The 19,043-nt window shown below is 40.2% G+C and overlaps 1 protein-coding gene across 1 annotated transcript in view; it reads left to right on the top strand.

The window, feature by feature from the left end:
* Positions 1-3,403: 3,403 nt before the first annotated feature.
* snrka (SNF related kinase a) overlaps positions 3,404-19,043 on the top strand; it is a 58,786-nt gene continuing 43,146 nt past the window's right edge. The window contains exons 1-2 of the mRNA XM_085365000.1: positions 3,404-3,603; positions 4,330-5,043. Of these exons, the coding sequence (XP_085221126.1) occupies positions 4,455-5,043 (589 nt within the window). The 5' untranslated portion in view covers positions 3,404-3,603; positions 4,330-4,454. The remainder of the gene's footprint in view (positions 3,604-4,329; positions 5,044-19,043) is intronic.

Below are 19,043 nucleotides of genomic sequence, written 5' to 3'. Positions count from 1 at the left end.
CCATCTATTCATAATCTCTTTATAAATACAAACGCAGCTCTGTCATAACCAAAGCATAAGGGAACCTGAAAGTGACTGATAATCCTGAAAACCAACAGGTTATGACAAATTAAAGGATGACAAATAGCTTCCAGAATTACTTTAGTGCTCCTTGTTATAGACACTGCTCAACTAACTGGCTAACTTATTAACTAAATAAATAAATAAATAAATAAATAAATACATGAATAAATAAACATAATAAAGGAACGCTTATTCATCACAGTATATTATCAGGTCAGTTAAACTGGGGTATTAATCTGCTCGGTTAAGTAGCAGACAGGGTTGTTAATCATTTTCAGCCTCTTTGGTATTAATGATGTTAACAACAATTGCAACACTGAGATAACCACTAAAACAGTAATGGTTGTACGGATGGAACCCACTGAAATTTGTTTCAGGATGAAAACTGCCCTATAAAATGACCTTTCTTAGTGGGCCCTGTGCTCACTGCTCAGCACTGTAGAGCCCAGTTGGCATTTTCATAAAATACCAGAATTGTCAGATTGCCCACTGGTGCTGTGTATTTTCACACATACTCACACATACTAACATGAAATCCTTCTTCATGTGACAGATGTGAAAGGAAGACAAGTCATTAGAACTTTAAGCTGCCTTGTTGGGTCTGTGATGGTTGAGGGAGGCATATGGGATGCACAGACCGTGCACATAAAAGCCTGGCCTCATGTGATGCAGTTCCTAGAGGATGAACGATTTTATACCATTGACTGCCCTCCATGCTCACCTGATGTAATCCAATAGAACACCTCTGGGACTTTATGTTTTGGTCCATAGGACACTGCCAGGTTGCCCCTCAGGCTGTCCAGATGCTCAGTCATGCCCTGGAACAGATCAGAATCAGAATACTTTATTAATCCTGAAGGAAATTATGGGTTACAGCAGGCAGCATGCTGGATAGCGCATGCGCACAAACAAAGGAACCCTCTGACCAAACATACCCTACACAAATATCACATTGGGGAGACAGGTCAATGAGGAAATCCCACAGTAAACCATCTGTCGTCTCATTCAGAGTATGCCACAACATTGTCAGTCATGCATGTCAGTCAAGCAGATTGTTTCAACTTTTATTTTTGGGACGTCTCCTAAATTCCTCTGTAGTTTGGTAATTTCCATCAACCCTGACCTTGGCCCTGTCGCCATCAATTGGCACTTTCTCTTCTCTGGCCAAAACTTAGCCCTAAACACAACAACAAACTGCTCCAACAAGAGATATTTGGTCTTGTACCTGCTTAGCTTCCAGAATGAGATTAAATTGGCACATGCTCAGTGTGTTATGGCAGTACGTTGTTGCTTTGATCACAAAGTAAGAATTTATGGATTCAAAGGGTGAACCTGGGCGTATGAACTCTCACTCAAACCCCAACCCTACCCAATATTCTAAAGCCCTAACCCCATCCTTGGCTGTAACCGTAACCATTGGAGTAACCCAACCCCTGGCCCTAATCCTATTGGTTAGAGGTATTGCTTTGTTTTTACCAAAAAACTAATATTAAAAATATATATTCTTTGGGCTCACAAACTGGGAATTTATGGATTTGAAGGGTTAACCTAGCTGTGCTGTCTCTGTCTCTCAGAACTCCAACCTTCTAAAACCCTAACCTTAACCCCAACCCTGGCTGGCCCTAACCTGATTGCTCGGATGTTTCTCTTGTCTGATCAAAAAACTAATATCAAAACAGACACTAAACTGTCCCAACTAGACATAAATGGCTTTTGGACATTACTAACAGGTTATACAAAATGGATGCATTAAATGTGTACAATTTAATGGGTCACTGCCTTAATTTTCAGTGCTCTTTTTCTAGACATCAGGAGCAGTGAAAAACAGGAAAAGCTTACAGCACCTGGTATTCCCAGATCCAAATACTAACTATATGTATGTATGCTAAACTGTCAAAAGCTGCTGCCTGTCACACAAACTGGCATTTTATGGATTCAAATGATAAATCTGGTAGCCACTGCTCCTGTTGCAGAGCTCTTTATTTAAGTGTAAATAAACACTTTGAACTTTCCAACTATTTTTGAGTCTGCTTTGTGAGTTTGTGCAAGAATTCGGTATGACAAAGAGGAAATAGGCCTATGAGCTGGAGGAGCAAAACTGAATAATTTATATGTTAAATTTAGCTCTGCTGTATTTGCTCAGCATTTATGTAGCTACCGTAGAGCACAACACAATGGGATATGAATTACTCAACTTTATCTTGTTGCACATAAACTCTGAATGTCTTACATTTGTTATGTATTTATATGTATGTCTTTTGATTTTGTTATTTTTCACTGCACACATTTCAACATGGAAAATGCACCTTCTCTGTGTGGAATACTTCCGACTGAGCGAGCAAAAAATAAAAGCTGCAACTGAATAATGAAAGTCACTAAGCACCTGTGAGGGAAAGCTGGATGTTCAGTGAATCATTGAGCCAGATAACATGCCTTACTGGCAGATCAGGTATAGGTACACTGTGTGATAGAGCAAAAATAGAGAGAAAAGGTTTAAAGATCACAATTTTCAACTAAGAGTAATACTGAATAAGAGAAGAGAAAGGATGCGGAGTAAAGGCCTAAACATAGATCTGATTGTCTGACACTAGGTGTCAGTGCACACCTTTTACTGCAAAGACCAAACAACAGAGACAGGGAATATGTCCGAAAATGAGGTTTGTGTTAAAGTCTTGAAGTATGGAACCCAATTATTTCAGGTTGATTATCACTTTTGACATTTATCTTTTTTAAAAATCACGGAAGAAGTAAAGTACTTCCTGCTATCTCATAGTATACGGTTTTTGAACTTTCAGGGAAATGTGTCATTATTATTATTATTATTATTATTGTAACATTATCGTTATTTTTGTTGTTGCTGCAGTATCTGTCTACAATATTTGTGTTGTTCAGCAACCTTTTCCAATCAAGACTGTTTGACGTCAGAGTTGAATGCGGTTGATGATGCTGATATGCTACCTTCAAGTACTCCTCGAAAGAACCTGTATTCAGTCTGCTAGATTGTGAATATATACAATTTGTCCAAATGACTACAACCTTATTAGTGTCAATTAGCAATAATAACAAAAGCGATCAAAAACAATTAGTGTCTATACTGTAGGTTCCATGAAAAAAATGCTACCTTGTTATTGCATTTAAAAAAAATTTAATGGTTTTGTAGTTAATCGTGATCCATATCTATTCAAGAAAGGAAATACGTTTTATACCTTGTGTATAATGTTTAAAGCAATTCTATGATAAGTGTGACGGTGTGACATTTTTGACACTTTCAGCACCCGAAGGCAGCGCCACAGCCCCGCCGCTTCGGCTGGGAGGATACTACCATTCCGATTAGGGCAGCTGTTGCCAACGATGCAATGCCTCCTTCATGGAATGAACGCTGGGCATAGGCACCGTGTAGTGCCGTGGTCTTCTTGAAGAGGCTGCACCGTCCTGGTCTTTTGTGATTATTCGCCACAAACAAACAGCCCCGGAGCGCATAAGGTACCCGGTGAAGACTTGGACACGCGGGTTTATGGTTAGCGGAGAGAAGCTGGAGCGGTGAGCTGAGTGAACCGTAGTAACTTTAGCTTGCTATATGCTACATGCTAACTAAGGCTAGCTGGGTGGTATTGAAAGAAACACCTGTTCCCCCGAGTGACCAAAACGAAAAATGAGTTTGTGTTGAAAATTCTGTAGGGTGGGCTGGTGACGTTCCGTTGTTTCAAAGTGATTAACGTGAGTCATCCGGTAAGCTAACATAGGATCAATCAATGAACAACGAGCTACCCTCGTCCCCCGGGTGGGAGCTAACGTTAGTTGGTTGTGCTACCTCCGGGCCCGTTACACAGCTGAGTTACGAGCTTAAACTCTGCCGTTGTTGTAACAAGTATTTTTAAACATTTAATGTATGTATACATATTAGGAAAGTTCAATTTTTATCAGTACGAGGCAACGAGTTGGGATGCATTAGCTGGTGCAGCAGTTAGCAACCACCCTGTCAAAACAAGCCCAAGCTCACTGCATTCAGAAAGCTGAGTGGTTAAACACACCGGGTTTTGTGCTAACATATATATGTTCAGTACGCTTAGCTGAACTCAATTAATTCTGTCATGTAGCCAAGCCTATTCTGTATAACGCTGTATAAAGAGACAGGCAGATGCATTTAGGCTAGACTGACATGTCACCACAATGGAAAAAGGTGCTTCTCTCTGTTTTTTTTAACATCAGCTTTTCTCATGACAGGCAATTAATGCATTTTGCTTGTTTGTGTCTTCTGCGCATTAGGAAGCTGGAACCATGGGTTTAACATTAAGCCTTTGATGAACTGAAATAAGCTGGACCCTCTTGACTCATCCAACCCGCTCCTGCCCATAGCGGGGGCTCCCCTTTCCCCCTCACCTTCCAGAGTTATGGCAGGCTTTAAGCGTGGCTACGATGGCAAGATCGCCGGCCTGTACGACCTGGACAAGACCCTGGGCCGTGGCCACTTCGCTGTAGTCAAGCTGGCACGCCATGTCTTCACTGGGGAGAAAGTGGCGGTGAAGGTGATTGACAAGACTAAGCTAGACACAGTGGCGACGGGCCATCTTTTCCAGGAGGTCCGCTGCATGAAGCTGGTGCAGCACCCCAACATTGTGCGCCTGTATGAAGTGATAGATACGCAGACGAAGCTTTATCTCATCCTGGAGCTTGGAGATGGAGGAGATATGTTTGACTACATTATGAAGCATGAGGAGGGCTTGAACGAAGAGTTGGCTAAGAAATATTTTGCCCAAATTGTCCACGCTATCTCCTACTGTCATCGGCTGCACGTGGTGCACAGGGACTTGAAACCCGAGAACGTGGTGTTCTTTGAAAAACAAGGGCTGGTCAAGCTCACTGACTTTGGATTCAGTAACAAGTTTCAGCCAGGAAAAAAGCTGACCACCAGCTGTGGATCTTTGGCATACTCAGCTCCTGAAATACTACTGGGTGATGAGTATGATGCTCCGGCTGTAGGTATGCAAAAGATGTTTGGCTGATGAATGATGGTAAAGAAATGAAATGAGTCACACAGCTAATTAGAACATTGTATTGGTGAGTTGCAGAGGTGTGTACTAGACAGGATGTGAATGTTGATGCAGCGCATTTTTAAAAGTGTAATGCACTCATTAAGTTTCAGCAGTCATTTTATCTTCCACTGAAGAGCACCGGGCCTGTTGCCTTGAGCACTAGTTCACTATCTTGTCCACTTTATTAACTCCCCTAGCTCTTCCAAAAAAGGAAAGGAAAAAAAGACAAAACTAAAAACATTGTCAGAAAACAGGCTTTTGGAATCAAACTGCACAGAACGTCTTTTCAAAGTCACGTTAATAGCCAGTTTTAGCACACAGCAGTGTGATGGGTGGGAATGTGGCTAGCACCTGTTTCACACAGTTTTGTCTCACCCTGCTGTGACACATCGGCACTTAGTCTTTATACGGAGCCTGAGCATGTGTTCGCTGTTGTTGTAAGATAACTTTAACTCAACAGTTATGAGCCCTGGGACTGTGTAACAGAACTTGTTTTAAATACCAAGGTGTGTGTTCCAGCACTGTGCTGCTGGGCATGGATCATTTTGAGAGCTGCCGTAGGCTACAAGGTCAGCCCAACTACAGCTGATGTCTGTGAGTGTCCCATTGCACTGAATTAACTGTCTCATTGATTTTCCTGTGAGGACTGACAGTGCAGACAGACACATTGCGTGTCCTTCCATGACATAATTATGATATTTGTCATATCAGGTGGCTTTGCTGAGACTAAAACCATGGGACTAAGTCAATCTCCTGAATTGGATAATGAGATGTACTCTGTTAAGCTTGTTTTTCAGACGGTGTGGGTGTGCATGCAGTCTTAATCCTAAAGGAGTCTGAAATCGGTCTCATGATTATTTATGCATGTAGAAAGGGCTCTCAAAGGTGTTCCTTCAAGGGCAGTCAGCTAGATGTTAATTTGCTTTTTCTTTTTCAAATGGAGTTCTCACAAACTTGAGAGGTGCAGTTGAGGCAATGAGGAAGCTGTGGGTACTTTCTCATTGAGCCGTACACACCCATGCAATCACAAACCACACACATGCTCATTTATCCTAAGACTTTGATATTGTACGCGTGACTGGACAGCGTTGTACCCTCTGCTCTGTGAACAGTTTGACTGCATGACTGCAGGGGATATCTGATTAAATGGCAGGCTTCATGTTATCGCTTGCTGCTGTTGGTGGCAAGCAACCAACATGCATTATCCATTAAAGTAAAGAGAAGACAATTTACTTTTTTCTTGTTATGCACTTCATCTAAAGAATGAATTAAGGTATAAACTAACAATGTGGGCCCCCAAAATTGTGGTATGAACCAAAACCATTGTTTGGGAGAAATTGTTACAACCCCAGTAGTAACCAGTCTGGAATGTTTATCAGTTTCATGGAGTCTTCAGTAGCATCCCTACAATTGTAGTATTCAGATTAGTCCACAATGCCGCTCACCTTACTGTTGAGCTAGATGGTGGGCCAGTCTGTGCTTTCTTCCAGCTGGTTGCTGTGTGAGATATACTTATTGGCACACATAGTAATTGCATAGGTACTACTTGTTCCTGTGTTTTCTAGCAGCAGCTCTCTCCAGTTGTTGGGTTGATGGTTATTCTGTGGTGGTTTGTTGTTGTTGTTTTTTTGTCGCTTTTTTTGTTTGTGTTTGTTTTGTTTTTTTAGTGTGGCCTTTGGATCCTGTGGTCAGAGCCATTAGCCACATGGATTGTTGCACTCTAAAATAGTGGAATGAGGAGAAAGTGCTTATTATTTGCACATGTGCAGGCAAGGCTTCTGAAAGGTTTACTTAGTATTCTAGTGGGTGTCCCTAAGAGAGCAGAGTCCTGTTCATCTCCTTGCACAGAACCAAAATCATATTAGATTGTGTTTGTTATGTATAATTCCACAGATTAAAAATGATGGTCTGTATATAGTCTCAGTCCAGGCAGTGTATTTCAGTCACTACCACTTGGTTGTTTCATTACAGAGTATTGTTTCTTACTGTTATGGTCCAACTGATGGCGGGGTTAAACTTTGTACTAAGAGGGTTCAGCATTTTGTGCTCTTGGCACTCTTTAGCTGATGAAAAGCCCTTAACCTATGAAAGCCTTCCTGGCTACAAGCAGCCATTAATGAACCTTATCAACATATTTACTGGCTACTGTGTGTGCACGTGTGCACAGTAGAGCTGTTTTGCTGGATTTGGTTCCATCGCTAAAGCTTCAGGACTGTGTCTACAGAGAGCAGCCAGAGGGGCTCTTAATTGCAGTCCTGGTTACTGTTGCCCACTGCCAGTAGATGGGAAGGACAGTTAATCCATGCTATTGTTTGGACTGGGCCAGGAGAGGATGAGAAAGAAGCAGGATGCAGCTATTTATGCAGTCCTGTGTTGACACAGACTGACTGGCTTTGACTAGAACTCATTCAGCTTGTTCCCACCACTGGGCCCAGGACCATGTTTTCTCATTATGTTCACCATTTTCCACTGAGAAAAAGGATCTTCACATCTTTTTTTCTCAGGATCAATATAAGATATCATAAATGGAAATGACTAAATGGGGAAAAAAAACAAACAACGAATGTCTTTCCTGCAATTCCTCTGGACAGAACTGTTATTTTCTTAATGTGTGAAAGCACACTCCCCCTTATAAAGCTAGTCCTTTTAACTCATCGTTAAAGATGTGTGAAAGAGCTTGGTTACACAGAACCTTCTTTGGCTGCCTCCTTCCTTTTGTTTTATTAGCATCATTGTTGAGCCAGTGGAAGAAAAAGGCATCATATACAGCAAATGTTTTCTGGTTTTTATTAATGATTGTGTTTTTGCTCTGTGCTGGTTTGAGTCTCAGTCAATTTGTCATATCTCCACTCTGGGCTTGTTTCATGTCTTTGAACCCCCTTTATTGAAACTAAAGCCTGGTTTATTGCTGTAGCACAGAGCATGCTTTTCTTTAACGTAACCACTAAATAGGAGACTGAAGGAGCTGTGTACCCCTCCTGATTTGCAGATGATTTTGCAAATCAGACAGAAGATTTTCCTTGTCGCTGGATTTGGATTTAAAAAAAAAAAAAAAAAAAATCTACATTGTTCATTTCTTCACTTTCCATTTTGTCTTTGCAGTTTATTTGCTCTGTGCCTGCATCATTTGGTAACCAGCTGGATACAAGCATGCTTCCCAATTCCACACATAAAACACACAAAGTAGTACAATAGTTTCACAGTCCCTTGGACTTGTCAGTGTTTCACAACTTATTCCTCTTTTGCTCTAGTACCTACTCGACTCCACTTGACTCTACTCGGTTTCCGTTGTTTTCCATTCCCATTATTGAGTACCACCTCAATGTGCATGGGGCTGTTATAGCAACGTGTCTGAACATCTGGGACGTCATTTGTTTGCAATGCAAACACCACACAACAATGGCCATAGACTGCTGCTCAGTCAACTGCTTTTTGTCCGGCTCAGGGACCACGGTGTTGGTTTGTGTGCAGCCATTTCCCTTGTTGCCCGGTTTTAAAAATGGCAGTTTTGATTATTGTGAAGATGTTGCTCTCGATGACTATCGAGTGATGCCACTGACTGGGCAATTGGTGGCATGCAGTCTGTTGATGTCACATATTCGTATTGACGCAGCTTGCTTGGAACACTAGCCAAGCAGGTACTGAAAAAGTACCTGGTACCAGGTACTGCCACCTAATAGAAAACCTTAAAAGTTGAGCTAAACTGAGTAGGTACTAGTGGAAAAGAGGCATTAGTGTATCAGCCTGACTGAAGGAAGGTTTGTGGGAATTTTGTGTGGCCAAACAGGCTCCTCAGAGGTGCACAGCTGGGCAGAATCACTGTATTAGTAAAAGATATGTCATAGTGATGCTTTATGTTTGTATAAGTACCAACACACAGTATTGTTTTTTTTTGTTTGTTTGTTTGTTTGTTTTTTAATAGCGATGCACTTTTAGTGTTTATTTAAAAAATAAAAAAAAAATAAAAATCTGATAGCTGATGCCAAGAGTGCCCAACGACCCCCAGAGGTCAAGTTAGGCACCAAAGTAGTACCAATACCAAAACTGATGATTTGTTTTCATTACAACATGTAGATGTCAGCCTGCGTTTATTACAATGTGGTGGCCTCAGCCTGTTGTGACATCATTGTCACGTCGCAATGCGTCGTACTAAAAACATAAAAAGTGTATTGTACAGCTGTCTCCATGCCCTTTCCATAAATTACTCGATATGGTTTCTTTAAATGTTTTTTCAAGGTCAATTTTGACCGTGGACCCTAACAGTGAAGGTCAAGGTCAAATGCATCTTCTGTAATTGTATGCAGATTCAAGTCCTACTCATGCATACATGCTTCAAATGTGAAGGTCTGCATTGTTTATTTTGGGGCAGTAAACAGTGTAGCATGCAGCAAATTTATGAGATTGCTAAAATGGCACAGCATGTAGCCATCTTAAGAATGTTTCCAAAGATGCTGTGAAATTTGTATCCATTTGTCATGAATTTTGGAAGAAAACAACATTTGTGATGGTCGCTGTAGATACAGCGGGTTGGGTTGGGCTGTTATTGACATATTCCTTTTTTCAGAAGGTTTTAATGACATAATTGTCTGTAGAAGGCCGGGGTGGTATTTTTAGATAAAACACAAAAGAATTACAACTTGTAATTATAATTACTCAATTTCACCAATCAGTTGTATCCATGACGGATTACGTAGCACTTACCACAAAGTCATATTGTGACTGATTTCACTCACTGTCTGCAGAGCTGCTAATTTTTCTGTAGTGTGTAGAAGTAAAGTTGTATAAAGCGACTCTGGCACACACAGCAAAATGCTCATTTTCTGCTGTCAGTTTGTAGGGTTTTGAACTTGAACTTGCATCAGTTATGGTCTCTTCCTTGAATGTAATCACACTGTCTGAAGACTTTATTGCATTTGGTTTAACAACACCATTACATTTGTACTTTGTCCGTTGATATGCAATATCTTTACATGTGATATCTAGTCTCTTAATCCAAGGCTGTCCTCCTTATTACAAAAATAAGATTAAGACAGAAATGTATCATCTGCCCCATTGAAATGCCAACTAAAATGCCAGTTTGTGATATGTGGAAGTTGGTAGTACTTCGTAGCCACCGCAACGTGATATTGACAGTATCATTGGATTTTTTGGTTGTATGAGAACTTGTGCATTTTAAGGTGTCTCTTTAGTCCTGCTTTCTTTAGCCTCTTGCACCCTCAAAAGCATGCTATTGCAGTAGAAGTCAGGGAAACCTGACCTGTAAGTGTAAATGGTAAATGGCCTGTATTTATATAGCGCTTTACTAGTCCCTAAGGACCCCAAAGCGCTTTACATATCCAGTCATCCACCCATTCACACACACATTCTGTAAGTGTGTGTAAAAGAGTGATTTATAAATCCAAGGGGGATGCAGGCCTACTTAGCAATAGTGTCTGTGTGAGCAAATGGTCAGCTGTCAGTCAGTTATGGTGGGGATTAGTCAAAGCTATCTAGGCTTCCAAGAGAGACTCATGTAAATGGATGGGGTGACAGGTGGCAGAGGCTGTGCATTGCATAAAGTCTCAAGACACGAGGACACTCTGAGTCAAAGGTTCCACTGCATATTTTTGCTAAAGCTAAGTTGAAAGTTATAGAATTGCAACAAGTCATTGGCTTACTTTCTTCAAGGCCTGTGTGCTTTTTAGGCGCTGAATGCAAAGTAGGGACTTGTCACTCTAAGTGCCATTAGTTTTTAGGACTTGAGTTGAAAATTGCGATATGCCTGAGAGGGTGGGATTGACACTTTATTTCTGCCTGACAGGGCCCTAACTACTCTGCGCTTTCTTTTGTTTCGGCCTTTTTATTGTAGAGGCTGCAGAATGACATGTTCAAAAGCACTGAGCAGTGTATGAGAGGTTAACTTGTCTCTTGCAGTGAGACCTGTGCAGCTGCCACTACTTTGTATAAGTGAAATAATGAATTGTACACACAAAGCCAGATGGATGGATAGCTGCTTGTGTTTAAAAAAAAAGGCTATAGCCTTTTTGAGAGAATTTAATAGTTGCTCTATAGTGAAAAAAAACAGTACCCTTTATGTTTTTCACTGGATGTACTAACAGGGAAAAAAAACTCATTTTCTGTTTGCCTTATGTGTTGCTTACTTTGATATAGTGGAGCAGGCAATGTCTTTGTTTGTATGAAGGCTATAGTTTAGACCTCAGGCTCAAATAAAAGTAATGACAGAAGTGAAAACTCAAGAAAATATACCCCCTCCCCCAGTAGGTTGGATCCTTTGGCAGGCCTTTTCTGGCTCAGGGGTTCTGTGTTTGAAATCTCTGCTTTACAGTAGGGCTGGGCCATATTATACCGTTCACGGTAATACCGGTACAACGTTAGGCAACGATAAGAAAATGAAATATCGCGATAGAAGATGGGTAAAACGCGCATGCGCAGTGCCTTTGTTTTCATACGCACATGGCCAAAAAAGCATGGCGGCAATGGAGAATGAGAAGGGAGAAAGCGTTTCGTTGAGTGAAGCGGATGAACCAGAATTAGTTTGTGAAAATGGTGCCACTTCAGTGATATGGAACTGGTTTGGTGTTTGTCCGTCAGATACACAGCACAGTTTTTTGTAGAACATGCAAGCGGGCCGTCGTTATTGCCGTATTTGTGGGACTAAGGCGCTTGTAAATCTGGGAGTAATCTGGGTCCTAAACTCCATCCACTTCAGGTCCCAAAGTCAAACAAACACTGCAGCATAACTGAGAGTTAAAAGAAACTGTCTAAATTCTTTCATCTTTAATAAAACGATCAGCATTGCTGCTTTACCAGGTGTAACTATGAAGTTTAACATCCAGGCATCCATGAAAACAGAATTTATTACACTTAACGGAGTTAGAAGCTAGCAGGAAGATGGCGGAAGTTAGCTCGCTAGTTTCCTGAGCATTATATAGCATGTTCTGAAATTTCTGGAAAAATTCAAACGTACAGCTCTGCTATCACTTCCAACATAAATGAAGACAGGAAACTAAACAGCACTGACGTTTGTAAGGTTACTGAAGTTGGGCTAGCTGGTTTATAATGATGTGCTACGTGATCGCTAGCGACACAGCTATAACATAAACAGTGAATCTGGAGGAATCAACGCTAACACTTTGCCACTCATTAAAAGTTAGCGTGAGGGTTCCTGATAGTTAGAGACAAATGCAATCGCATGGCAGGATGCTGTAAACGGACCAAACTTCAGTCAGGAGAACAACTGAGACAATCCATCCACAATACCAGGTTAGTCATTAATATACTGCAACAACATGGGAATAGAGCAGCTGTGATAGAATACAGCATTAATGAATCAATGGTACAGAAGTGGAAGAAGCAAGAAATATGAGTTGAATAAAGTTTTATTTATCTGACTGCTTTGTTTCGCTTAATGTGTCTTATAATCCCATGCACCTTATGGTCTGAAAAATAAATATTTGACTTTTCTATTTGTCACACTGTGGTTTCATGTTGCAAAGCCCCTTTTTTTTAACTTCAGTGGATATTATACATGGTTATGCTCAGGATATGTCAGCCCATTTCTGCTGGAAATGCCTTTTGTTAAACTTTTAGCAAGGAATTTCCATTTCCACTGTTAAATTTTTATATAGCTTTAATGCACATAAAAACAGCTGCTTGTTTAAGTGAAAATACATGAATGTTTTTTTTTTTGCTCTAGTAAAGTTGTGGAGTTGTATTTTGTGTCGTGTCAATTATATCATCAGTTATATCGTTATCACAAATTTTCAAATTATATCGTGATAAATACTTTTGGCCATATCGCCCTGCTCTACTTTACAGCATAGTCAGTGATTTATCAGCCAGAGGCAGAGATGAGCACCACAAACCAGACCAGGCTCTGTTTTCTGCTTCGCTTTGAGATGTTGCCATTTTCTTCTTACTTGGGCCATCCTCTGTACCTCTGTTAGCTCCTACTCTCCCACCCACCTCCTGGAGAACAGGAGGTGGGTGGGAGTCCTGCAGCAGGCAGAGCTGGCAGATGTCTGCTCTGCTTTCGATTCAACAGGTCTGCTATTAATACACACACTGAGAGGGACAGTGACTGTTTGGCTGACTTATCCAAAAGTTCACATCCTAGATAGAGCGGCAAGAGTGTATTGCATCTGGCCAGCACTTGGTGAGCTAGTGAAACAGTCAGCTGTGTTCACATTTGTTGTCAGTATATCTTTCCACTGCCAGCTGACACCCAATCTACTGTTGTTCTTAGTTGTTCTTAAGAACAAACTAAATAAGGAGTTAGATGTGGCTATTTTTTTTAAGAAGATGGATCGGAGGAGATAAAGAAAGGAAATTATGTTAGCCTTAGATCTAACCATAGATATACCTCTTAGATTAACCATTATCACTGCAGGATTCCACTTTAAAATGGACTCTTCACCCTCCTGCCTTTATTATTGCTTATATATATTTTGTAATATATCTATATCATGGCTAAAGCACTTCTGGATGGATGCAAACTGCATTTCGTTGCCTTGTACTTGTGACATGTGCAATGACAAAGTTGAATTCTATTCTATTCTAAAAAGAGCAGAGAGCAGGCATCGAAAGGGGTGATTAAGTGTAATTATGCCTTTCAGTCATCCATGACAAAATGGAGGTGGGTGCTGTTGTGTGCAATGAGGCCTATCATTCCGAATCATTGCAGTCCACTGTGTAGCCTACTGGCTGCTTGGCATGCTAATTGACTAGCTGATATGTAGACTAACACGTTTGTGGGTTAACTTTCATGCAAGCTAGTTAGCTTGAATTTTGGTTTTGCTTCAAGGCTGTACATTTCTGGAATTATATAAAGGGGACCAAAAGTATTTTCTCCTATGCAGAATTACTGGAATGGTTTCTGCAGTTCTGAATATATTAATGAATTGTTACACTTTTTCATCTAGAAATTTTTTTGCATTAGATGTCTAGACTAGGGCTGCCACAAATGATTATTTTGATAGTCGACTAGTCACTGATTATTTTTGCGATTAGTCGACTAATCAGATCATGAACGTAAAACGTACAGCTTATTGCACCAGCATGCATCTGGTCTTATATAACTATCATTAGCTTACAGCTTTAAGTGTTTAAGGTATGTGCTAAGTAAAAATAAAGACAAAATGATAGTTTAGATTGTTTCGGTGAAGTTTAATAAAAACCTTTCTATCTAAAATATAACGGGACACCGGAGTATATTCTCGAGCATCTCACACTTCTGGTAATCAGTTGTCTGCTTGACATTTATTCAGCTGTGTAAAAACTATAACTTTAATCTCAGCCAAACCGATTTACTCAGAAACAAATAAAATACTGAAAAAAAGCCAAACAATAACATTTTTAAGTTATCTAAGTGACTTATATATCATGTTTAACCTGAGTAGCGAAAGACGGCGGTGGGTTTGAAAACGATTTGCCAGGAGTCCGGTGTTCTCACCGGGTCTAGTGAGCCTTGAACCTCGGCTAGCTATCGAGCTAGTGGGTAACAGACGTCTCCGACAACGTCCGAGCGCTTTTGAAAATATGTGGTGTCTTGATAAACTGAGCAGATATTTGAAGTTTACACAGCTACATTCCTGCCTGAAAATATGTTAGACGTTTATTTTGTGACCCAGAAAGAATAATAAGAGTAACATTAAAACTAACTAGCTGCTGCCATTGCTGGAAACTGAGCAGGGCTGCGCTATGAATTCTGGGACACAGTCTTCTTCTTCGGGGTTTGGCATCCTTGTACATGCAGTGCTGCCATCTTCTGTTTCAGTCCGTTATTACACTCTTAAATCCTAGTACTTATTCCTGCGTCTTTTGGGATCTTACAAAGCTTCAAACGATGCGTCGACTATTAAATTAGTCATCGACGATTTTGATAGTCGATGTAATCGTGACTAGTCGACTAATCGTGGCAGCCCTAGTCTAGACAACTGGTCGCTAGGGCTGGGCCATATCATACCGTTCACAGTAATACCGGTATAATGTTGGGCAACGATAAGAAAATGAAATATCGCGATAGAATATGGGTAAAACGCGCATGCACAGTGCCTTTGTTTTCATACGCACATGGCGGCAAATGCATGGCGGCGACAGAGGATGAGAAGGGCGAAAGTGGATCGTTGAATGAAACGGATGAACCAGAATTGGTTTGTAAAAATGCTGCAACTTCATTGCTGTGGAACTGGTTTAGCTTTCGTCCGTCAGATACACAACAAAGCACTATTTTTGGTAGACCACGCTAGCGGGCCGTTGTTATTACCGTGGTTTTTGAAAAATACGGCACACTTAAAATCTGAAAATCGACAGTGCCCCTTATAATTCCGTGTGCCTTATGTATGAATTCTGGTTGCGTTTACTGACCTTGAAACGATTTTATGTGGTACATGGCGCTCGAAAATCTGTCAAATGTTTTAGTACGACTTTGCTAAGCTACAAACTGCACCGCCTGATGGATTGTCGGAGCATTGCGGCTATCGTAGGCAGGAGCCTCGCGGAGTGATACGTACTGTGCTTCAACATAATATTACGGTATTGTGTGTGTATAACCTCTCTTTAAGTTTTGTGAATATTATACATGGTTATGCTGAGGATTAGGGCTGGGCCATATTATACCGTTCACGGTAATACCGGTATAATGTTAGGCAACGATAGGAAAATGAAATATCGCGATAGAATGGGAGTAAAACGCGCATGCGCAGTGCCTTTGTTTTCATACGCACATGGCCGATTGTTGAGTGAAACAGATGAACCAGAATTGGTTTGTAAAAATGGTGCAACTTCAGTGATGTGGAACTGGTTTGGTGTTTGTCTGTCAGATACACGACAAAGCACATTTTTTTGCAGAACATGCAAGCGGCCGTCGTTATTGTCGTATTTGTCGGACTAAGATGCTCTTAAATCTGGGAGTAATCTGGGTCCTAAACTCCGTATGCTTCAGGTCAAACAACACTGCAGCATCACTTAGAGTTAAAAACTGTCTAAATTCTTTCATCTTTAATAAAACGATCAGCATTGCTGCTTTACCAGGTGTAACTATAAAGTTTAACTTCCAGGCATCCATGAAAACAAAAGTTATTACATTTAACGGAGTTAGAAGTTAGCAGGAAGCTAGCGGAAGTTAGCTCGCTAGTTTCGCTAGTTACCTAAGCATGATATTGCATGTTCTGACTGAGAGATTTCTGAAAAAAATCAAACTTACAGCTCTGCTATCACTTCCAACATAAATGAAGACAGGAAACTAAACAGCAGTGACGTTTGTAGGGTTACTGAAGTTGGGCTAGCTGGTATATAATGATGTGCTACGTGATCGCTAGCGACACAGCTATGTTAGCATAACATAAACAGTGAAGCTGGAGGATGAACACTAACACTTTTCCACTTATAAAAGTTAACGTGAAGGTTCTTCATGGTTAGAGACAAATGCAATCGCATGGCAGGATGCTGTAAACGGACCAAACTTCAGTCAGGAGAACAACTGAGATAATCCATCCACAATACCAGGTTAGTCATTAATATACTGCAACAACATGGGAATAGAGCAGCTGCCAGAGAATTCAACATTAATGAATCAATGGTACAGAAGTGGAGGAAGCAAGAAGAATGAGTTTAATAAAGTTTTATTTATCTGACTGCTTTGTTTCGCTTAATGTGCCTTATAATCCCGTGCACCTTATGGTCCGAAAAATGCGTACTGCACACTGCAGTTTAATGTTGCAAAGCACCTCTTTTTAACTTCAGTGGATATTATACATGGTTATGCTCAGGATATGTCAGCCCATTTCTGCTGGAAATGCCTTTTGGTTAAACTTTCAGCAAGGAATTTGCATTTGCACTGTTACATTTTTATAAAGCTTTAATGTACATAAAAACCAGCTTCTTGTTTAAGTGAAAATAAATGGAAGGTTGTCTTTTTGCGCTAGTAATGTTGTGGAGTTGTATTTTGTCTCGCATCAATTATATCGTCGGTTATATCGTTATCGCAAATTTTCAAATATATATCGTGATAAATATTTTTGGCCATATCGCCCTGCTCTACTGAGGATATATCGGCCAATTTCCACTGGAAATGCCTTTTGGTTAAACTGTCAGCAAGGAATTTGCATTTGCATTATTAAATTTGTATATAACTTTAATGCACATAAAAAAAAAAAAAAAACAGCTGCTTGTTTAAGTGAAAATACATTGATTTTTTATTTTTTATTTTTGCACTAACAAAGTTGTGGAGTTGTAAAGTATTTTGTCTAGTGTCAATTATATTGTCAGATATATCGTTATCGCAAATTTTAAAATGTATATCATGATAAATATTTTTGGTCATATCGCCCTGCTCTACTAGTCGCACATGTGTGACTACTTGGTAAAGCATTAAGCTGTTTCAGGTTGTCAGAGTCTCAGTTGTTTATCCTTTTCATGTTTTTAACTAAGAGTACAATGGCACCAAGCCACTTAACAACCTCAGTAACATTGTGGACTCTGTAAAGATAATCTGATATCAACTTAAAGGTTCAATTTGAAACATTTTTTTTCTCCTCTTGGATCTATATGATATCCAAAGTATGGCCATCTCAAGCACACACCTCACTGTGTGCAGCCGTAACCATCTGCTCTTTACACTCTGTGTTTATAAGGAGCAGCCAATCAGAGAAATGTTACCTTAAGAGGAGAGGGGCTGAAATGGCTGAAGCCAGAATGAAGATTAAATAAATAAAAGACACCAAGATTAAATAAATGATATGTAATGATAATTCAGATCATGGTTCAGAATCAAGCCAACTACTCTTAATAGGTAGAATAAAAATATGTCAGCTTAAAATTAACGTAATGGGCCAGCTGTGAGTTATAAGGAAGGTTTTACATACAGGTTTAGTGCTTTTGACCTTGTACACCACAGATTTCTGAAATTAAGAGAAAATCACAAAAGGCATAAAAAAGCAACTAATTGACACATCACTGTATTTAACTTAGCTAGAATCAAGGACATGAGTTAAGACTTATTTGTTTTCCTCTTCCAGCGCAGTCACATTTAACCCTTGTAACACTGAGATGCTGCTTTGCACTTTCAGCCCGAAAATATGCACATGATGCATAAGTCTGCATAGTAATTTAGCTTATTGTTCTTGACAGTTTTGTCAACATTGTCATTATTGTGAAGTCAAGGACTTAATCATTTGACTGTTATTATTAAGAAAACCTTTAAACAGGGGCAGGGATAGCTCAGTAGGTAAAGTGGTCGCCCCATGATCGGAAGGTCGGCAGTTCGAATCCACTTAACGGCTACCCTGAGGTACCCCTGAGCAAGGTACCGTCCCTACACACTGCTCCCCGGGCGCCTGCTTAGTGGGCTGCCCACTGCTTCACTGAGTGAATGGGTCAAATGCAGAGAAAAAACAAGTAATTTCCCCATGGGGATCAATAAAGTATCCATTATTATTATTATTATTATTATTATTATTATTATTATTAAACCAGTTATTACAGTATATCTCAGCCTTGATGTGGTTCAGTTCCTCCTACTAGTTCTCTGGCTGCTGTCATTTCAAGCTGCTTGGTGGTTCATCAGAGTAAAACGGCTGAATGAGAGGAAGAGATGCCAAGAGACACAATCTCACAACCATTAATTAAAGCATCATGACTGTAATACAGAGAGAAGGAGGAGATTGCACTATGACTTTTTTCTTCTTTCTCCAGTAACCAACAGAGTAGTGGATTGTGATGGATTCCACAACCAAACTGGTTGTAGCTGGAAGTTCTTGCTAAAGGTTAAGTACCTGTAGAGGCACTGTCAATGTGTTAGAAGGATTTAAAGTGGCTGAAGATTGGAATGGAAGACATGTTGTAAAGGCAAGGAAGATGCTGCAATTAGGGATGTATGTGTAAGGTTTTTTTCGGGATATATAAGCATGTTCCTATATCCTTGCTGTAGCACTGGTATGTGTTTACATT

Source organism: Diplotaxodon limnothrissa, linkage group LG11, assembly GCF_057381915.1.
Source record: "Diplotaxodon limnothrissa isolate DT_005_m linkage group LG11, D_limnothrissa_male_GT1.1, whole genome shotgun sequence".
NCBI classification, from domain to species: domain Eukaryota; kingdom Metazoa; phylum Chordata; class Actinopteri; order Cichliformes; family Cichlidae; genus Diplotaxodon; species Diplotaxodon limnothrissa.
Note: the sequence above shows the minus strand (reverse complement) of the source record. Positions and strands in the feature narration are given on the sequence as shown.